Source organism: Natrix helvetica (assembly GCF_964273705.1).
Source record: "Natrix helvetica genome assembly, chromosome: 5".
Taxonomy (NCBI): Eukaryota; Metazoa; Chordata; class Lepidosauria; order Squamata; family Natricidae; genus Natrix; species Natrix helvetica.
In genome coordinates, this window is record NC_138551.1 from 52,553,392 (window position 1) to 52,560,717 (window position 7,326).

At 37.2% G+C, this 7,326-nt stretch overlaps 1 protein-coding gene across 1 annotated transcript; it reads right to left on the bottom strand.

The window, feature by feature from the left end:
* Positions 1 to 3,938, bottom strand: CALHM3 (calcium homeostasis modulator 3). The gene is made up of 3 exons (XM_081956012.1): positions 3,453 to 3,938; positions 2,488 to 2,749; positions 1 to 1,446 (listed from the first exon to the last, which is right to left on the bottom strand). Exons 1-3 carry the CDS (start codon positions 3,737 to 3,739, stop codon positions 1,030 to 1,032), a joined length of 966 nt encoding a protein of 321 aa, XP_081812138.1. The 5' UTR covers positions 3,740 to 3,938; the 3' UTR covers positions 1 to 1,029.
* Positions 3,939 to 7,326: the final 3,388 nt, after the last annotated feature.

Sequence of the window (7,326 nt, forward strand, 5' to 3'; positions counted from 1 at the left end):
AATTTAGCAGCCTCTCTTTATCAGTTATGGTAAGGTCCCAGTTGCCCACTTCAGATAAAGATATGCATCATTCTCTTACCTTTCACTCTAGTTTAAATGAGAAACGATTCTTTAAAGTAAAAGATAAGAAAAATTCATATATAGACAGTCCTATACAGCAATAGCACTTAGCCTTATATACCGCTTTACAGTGCTTTACAGCCCTCTCTAAACAGTTTACAGAGTCAGCATATTGCTCCCAACAATCTGGCTCCTCATTTTACCAACCTCAGAAGGATGGAAGTCTGAGTCAACCTCGAGCCAGTGAGGATCAAACCCCTGACAGTCAGCAGAATTAGCCTGCAATACTGCATTCTAATCACTGCACCACCACAGCTTATCTCAAAAGATTTGTTTTTTTTATTGCATGTTTTCATTATTCACTAACAATTACAATTGTTTTTCTAATAACAAAATTTGCTTGCTGTATTTGTTTTTCTGTTGGATAAGACTGTCAATTGAAAAACAAACATATTGTGTCTTGTGCCTTTACAAGCAATTCTATTGCATCACTATAACTCTACCACACTTTCTTGCTTAATTCTGGTTGATGAACCAGATATTCACCGCGGTTGGGTTCCTGCATTGCACTAAGCTATTTGATTTTGTCCATTATTGGATTATTGCTTAGGACAGTGGATAAACCCAGATAGTTGGGACTGCAGTATACCATAATTTTAAAAATTGTGCCTCTGTTTAATGTGTAAGCCAGTCTTGTCTGAGAAACAATATATCTGGACCATTTTGTGTTCTGTCTGATGATCTATGGACAATGTAGAAACAAAAGTGGTAAACTTGATAAAATAAATTCAATTCTTTAAATAATTCCAGTTGCTGTTTGGAAAAGTTCAGCTTCTTAGTCTTGCAGATCAAGGCAGTAGACCCCTGTTGCTGTGGGGAGCCATGTGACTTGGGAATTTTCTAAGAGTGAGAAGCCCCTGTTTCAACTTACTTTTAAACATCTGTTTGATTGGCTGGGGATGGCACCGGTTAATTGCTCTGCCTGCGCAAAGCAAAGGTATCATCTCTTTGGCTGTAGGCCTGGTTCAAATCCAGTGGAGGTTTTCTATTGTACCAGGACAGAAGAAATGTGCTTATTTGTTCCTGGCTAGTGATGCCCCTCAAATGAATATTTTCCTTTCCTTTTTCTCCCTTTTCTTTTGTGTAGGCATTAAACCGCCTGAGTTTGATTTCTGTCTGCATGCTCTCAAAGAAATGGAGGATACACTTATGTGCAAAGTCCCGTGTTTGTTCACAACAGGTCTCTTCAAATATTTTTTGTTCAAGGTCAATGTAATTGCTCCAGTAGCGGGTCTGCAAAAAGGCGGCTTGATTGAAGCAGGGCTTGAGAGAACGAGCAAGGAAGGCCATCACGATAAGGATTAAGAAAAGACTCCAACCAAAAGCCTGGAAGAAAATGACAAACAGATTGAGAGGCTTTGGATTTACAGAAAGAAGATGAAAACCAACCCTAGGTTGACTCTACATCAGGGGTGAAATGGTACCGGTTCGGAACAGTTTGCCCGAACCAGTAATACAAAAAGGTACCAGTTCACCCGAATCAGTAGTAAAAAAATGCTACTGGTTCGGGCGAACTGATATTTCTGACGATCAGCTGTGACGTATGATTTATATTAGCCAGAAAGCAGGATTTCCTGGTTTCTAGCTAATCTAAATCATGTGACATAGCGGATTCCCTCCCTCGCTGTTTTACTTACCTTTGCAGGTGTGCTCAGTAGCAGACTCTGCCCACCTGCCCAGACATAATCACATCCGTTTTTGGTGCTCTGCACATGTGCAGAAGGTCATGCGCATGCACAGAGGTGCACATGCGAGCAGAGCAACCGCGCATGTGCACTCACATTTGCGAACCAGTAGCAAAGGTAAGTAGATTTCACCCCTGCTCTACATCCCTATGCAACTTCAAGTTTCACAACAGTTGCCAGAGTCAATCCATACCATAATAACATAACTTTGTTTGAATCAATCTTGAGGAGAAATCACTTTTTGGTCAGAAATAAATCCTTGCAAAAGAGTAAAAAGTAAAAAGGGAGGTGCAGAATAGAAGCGAGGTGGTGTAATATAAGTGTAGAACATCCGTCTGAACCTGATGAAATTGCAATGGAGTTACAACTACTAGAACATCTAGGTTTCCAGTGGGAAATCTGGGAGTTGTAATTCCAAAATGTTTGGAAAATCTGGTGCAGTGAATGGGGACAATGGAGTTTGACTCTTTTGAAAACTTACAGTCATTTTAGATATAGTTTTCATTTATAAACTGGAGTAAGTATCTTATTCCAAGGTATTTTATACAGTTTTTTTTAAATCCCCATTTGGCAGGAAGACGAGGAATGATAGGATTTGTCAGGAGCTCAATGCATTTATTGGGTGCTGGATTGAAAGAATATTCCTCACAGAACCCAATGCCAATAGATGCCCATTACTTACTTGGGAACAGCATTTGAGATACCTGGACACTGCCTTGCGGGAAGTGTTATTCCTCATCAACGCATCATTTTTGCATGGGATTTTGGCAAGGAAGTGTTGCAAGGCATCATAGGTAGTGATGTTGGCAGCAAAATCTGGAAATTTCTCAGGATCAATGGAATTACTGAAGGCACAGACAAAACATTTCCCATCAAGGAGGGCGACTAAGATCCAAACGGTGGGTGCTATCATAGCCCGTTGCATAACAGAAGAACACATGTACCTGTGCATTGGACAGACAGGAAGAGACTTGTCTGTTATACCATAAACTGAAAACAACATAGGGGCCTTTACAAGAAAAGTGATAGAATCATAGAGGGTTATCATGAAAAAAAGAATGATATGCAAGTTAACACTGAATATGTTGATTAGGCTATTAGTTTTGTCTGCATGAATCTACTTTGCTTATGCATATTTCTGTGCAATCCTTCTATAAAGACCAAATTATCTTTCTAGAAATTGGAACCATGTAACAGAAATAAACAAAAAGGTATATAGAGACCAAACAGAAGAAAAAAACAAATAGAAATGATAAGTTATAGAATGAATTTCCAGAAGAATTATAAAATAATGGTTTACCTAAATATTATTTTACAGATTAGTATATAAATGTTTTGCTGTATAAACAAATGCCAAAGGACTTTTGCTACACAAAAATATAAGGCAAAGTAAAATTCTTAAAACCCTCCTCTTTCAGTCCTGATCTAAAAGATCCCTGCCAAATATGTTTAATTTTAAAAACATAAGAAATTTTATTTCCTGGAATATCTAATATAATATTCCAGGAATTAAAGTTCCAGAAAAAAACATGGCAGAGAAAGAAGAATGTGTTTTAAATTGAATTATCTAAGTACTTTGCATTTTTAAAATAAACACATTATTTAAGTAATTGGAATCTTGCAGTAAAAACCATTGGAATCTCCCACCTGATAATTGATGGTTTCTTCCTTCTATCTCCAGTTGGCCTCCTCCACTCCTCAAGCATCATAACAAATTGCCTGTTGACAATGAGCCCACAGAAAAAAAGTGCTACTGGTGGGATAAACATTATTCCCAAGCCATATGTCATGTTGTATTTAACAAGGCAAGGGCAATTGAAATCAAAGATGGTGTAAATCTTCACACTTGCCAATGCTAATAGCCCACAGATCCCATTTGTCACTGATTCTGAATTAGATTGGAAGTACTGGAGGACCATCTGGAATCGATCCATGCTGTTCAGGATATTTCCCTGAAGAAGGGCTGAAATAGTGTCAAAGGATTTCAGCACCGGCAAGCTCTGTTTTCCTGACAGTCCTCTTCAGCACTGGTTAGGAAAGCTCTACAAGTTCTTAAGTTAGTAGGACAATGGACAGGAAGAGCACAGTAGAGTAGATAGATTTTCACAGATGGCCTTTTTGGTTGTCCTGAAATCTCATTTTCATTAATATGACATTTTGTTGTGTCCTTCTTGCCGGTGTATTTAGAAGCCTTCTTAGTCAGTCCTCATCAGCAAAGTTGTTTATCTGTATGTCGTTGGATTATTAAAAAAGACTTCTCTCCACTATCTCCATTTAAAGGAAAGGGAGAAAATTACAGAATTCTTCTGTATATCAACAAGCTGCACCTGGAATACCTGCAGGATTTCCTATCAGTTGCAGGATCTGTAGCTGGTGCACTGTGAAGGGTGTTTAAATGATCAGAGCTCTTCCTTATTTCCCTTTTCCCCAGCGGTCCCTGTGCACAATGGGGAAGCAGGATAATCAAATGAGAGAGTTTGTTTACGAGTCCCCTCCCTGTTCTTCTCAGAGAAGGTGCTGGAGGATTTCTGCAGCATCAACACTACAGCTGCATCCCTCGCATGAGCTCTCATCTCCACTTGCCTCCTGCTCTCACCATTTCACTTTATAAAACTGAACAGATAAATTTTCTTGGTTCATTGCAGAAACAAACCCATAAGGCAATGCCATGGATTGGGGCACATTGAACAGCATAAGGAAATGCTTTTCAATTGTCTAGCACAAAAGACAGGGAAAACTAAATACAAGATTAAATACAGAAATGGGAATTCTGGGCCTCTTCAATGTTGCTGGACTGCTTTTCCTAACATCTATCGTAATCAGTCTATACTAGTTGAGACTGAGGAGAATTACACATCCTAATATCCAGAGGATTATAGGATTCCTACTTCTGATGTAGCTCTAGAAACATAGTTCTGTTCCCTCCATTCTCTTTCCAAGACTTAAGGCACTAGATGGAGCCCTACAGATTTTACAAGACTTGCCCAGTAAACTTCTAAAAAAGTCATTTTCAAAGTTGAATATGTTGAATTTTTTGCTGCCTTTTAATAGGATTTTTGTTTTCTTTTCTTTTTGTATTTTATATAATAAAATAAAAATGATGAATGATGAATAGCTGTCTGGATTTTTGAAATGCAGATTTTAGCTAAAGAACCTTTTCCAGGAGATTCTTCAAATCTGGGCTACAAAATATCTTCAGAAAATCAGCTGTTGCCTTTTCTTTGGGAACTGTTGCATGATTATCTGCCTCTCCAATTTCAAACCTGCAATTATATATAGACAAACATATCTATCGAAAATGATTAACGAGGCATCTATCCTTCTGAGTTTCTCTTAAAGACTGGATATAAATTGAATTAAGGTAAGTTAATATCTGTATTGGCAGCAGGAACAATTGCTTCTGCACTAATTCCAGCCATAAGGAGGCAGTGTCCAACCTGTATTGTTAGACTTTTCAGCAAGGGAGAGCCATTTATTGTTCTTGTCCATGTATCTTTATTTAATATGAATAATTCTGTTGTTTAATTTACTGGTTATTTTAGAATTGATCTTATAAATTTTTATAGTGGTCATTTCATGAGTTTTAACTTTTCACTTACACTTCTCAAAATTAAATTTCTCGTAGAGTGAAATAATTGCTTTCCCTCCCCTCTAATGTATATAGATGCAAATTTGCATTTTTCAAAATGATGCCCAAAATCCTGGTCTTGTGCCTTTTAAATCTGTTTGATTTTTATGGATCAAGGGCTCAAGCAATGATCCTTGGTGGGAGATTGACTCTTTTTATTAGTATGTGTTAGTCTTCCCCTTTTTATCTGAGAAATATTTTTGTTTTAAGTTCTTCTGATTTTTACCTAAGGCAGCTTCCTCAGCCTATCCCTTTCCAGACTTCAATGGCACAACCTCCATCCAGTATTGTGGCCAGTTCTATCTGACCCTGCACTGAGGCTCATAAATGCTCCTTTTCTTCCCAAATCACCGCAAGACAATTTGAAGGAAGTGATTGGTGGATTTCTTGAATTTCATTTCCCCTCCCATTGAGCATTACTTACTGGTGGGAGAAAACATTAGCAATTGCTGTCCTTAGTGTGTGGTGTAATGGACTTGGGCAAGGATGAGCTGATGCTAGAACAGAAGATTTGGCCACTTTTCAACTTGCCTGTGATATGTGTGAGATCATTAACCTGTTTATTGTGCTATTTTTGAACAGGGTTTCCTCATCAGAAAAATCAGTAAATGCATGTTCAGAAATAGTCCAAAAGACAAGTCAGTGTGTTAGAAGTGGAGTCCATGGCAAAATGGCAGGAATGTCATGTAATGCAGTGAAAGAACTCCATCTATCCTGTCCTATTTCATCCTGGACACATCTTTTAGCCCATTGACTATCAATTGACTATTCTGAGAAACGGTCTTACATTTTCCAAAAGACCAGTAGATCCTCTTCAGAAATATTTTAATGACATGTCAAAGTGCACTGTGGAGACTGCAATGAGGATCAAGAATGCTTCCTTCCACCTCACAACCTACACTTCAGCTATGCCTGTGATTTAACCACAGACTAAAAAGGGAAACTGATAGATTTCAAAGCAATTTGACCGAATATCCCACAGAGTACAAATAATAGCATTGGTGTAGGCAAAACAGTGTCCTCAGAAGTAAAAGAACTATGAAAATCCTGCCAGCAAAATCAACAGAAAATGTGTAACGGGCTCATTCAAAAGACAACTACACAATCATGTCATTCTTTCCCAGATTATTTCCGCCTTGGTGTCTGAGTCTCTGTGTCTATATATAGATTCCTCGTATTCTTCAGTTTTTTAAAATTTATTTTATTGTTTTTTACTTAATAACAAAAAATAGAAAAAAAGCAAAACACAAAAGGTAATAGTGATGTGATACATACGTTGTCAAAGAAGAGAAAAATGAACACATAAAAGTGCTTTAACAAAAACGTGAAAGAAATATAACTAAGAAAAAAACCCTGATACATCATTAGAACAATAAGCAGTTACAATTCTGTATATGTATTTGTCTAACGCAAATATGATTCAAGTACATATATATTTATAATACATTTATATAGATCGGTTTTTAATCTACTATTTTCTGTAGAAATGAGTCCCATATTTGCTTATACTTAACCACACAAAATCTATGTTCATAGACAATCTGATTATAAGTGGCAAGTACAATCAGTCTTCAATCCATTCAATAAATGGAGCCGTACATTTATCTTCCTGCAATATCAGTCTTTTAGCTAGAGAATCCATTTACATTGTTTGGTTGTCAGATTCTAGGTATATAGTTCAAAAGAATACTATACTCTGAAAATGGTAGCAATCCTATTTATATAATCCACTGTTTTTCTCCCAAAGCTTGGTAAATTTGTATTATAGAAATATTTGCTTTAAAGAATTAATTTATTATTTGTGTGTGTATAGATTCATGTTTTGGCTGTGCTGTTGTATGTGTGTGTAGTTATGAGATAACAGACAAGCCAGCTAAAGGAAGCCAAGGCTGA

Bases quoted from the DNA above. Each gene is read 5' to 3' on its own strand.
- CALHM3 (XM_081956012.1), bottom strand. From the start codon at position 3,739: ATGGATCGATTCCAGATGGTCCTCCAGTACTTCCAATCTAATTCAGAA. The intron at 2,750-3,452 runs GTGGGAGATTCC...TCCAATGCACAG, and splicing joins AAGAAACCATCAATTATCAG to GTACATGTGTTCTTCTGTTA. The intron at 1,447-2,487 runs GTAAGTAATGGG...ATTTTCTTCCAG, and splicing joins ATCTCAAATGCTGTTCCCAA to GCTTTTGGTTGGAGTCTTTT.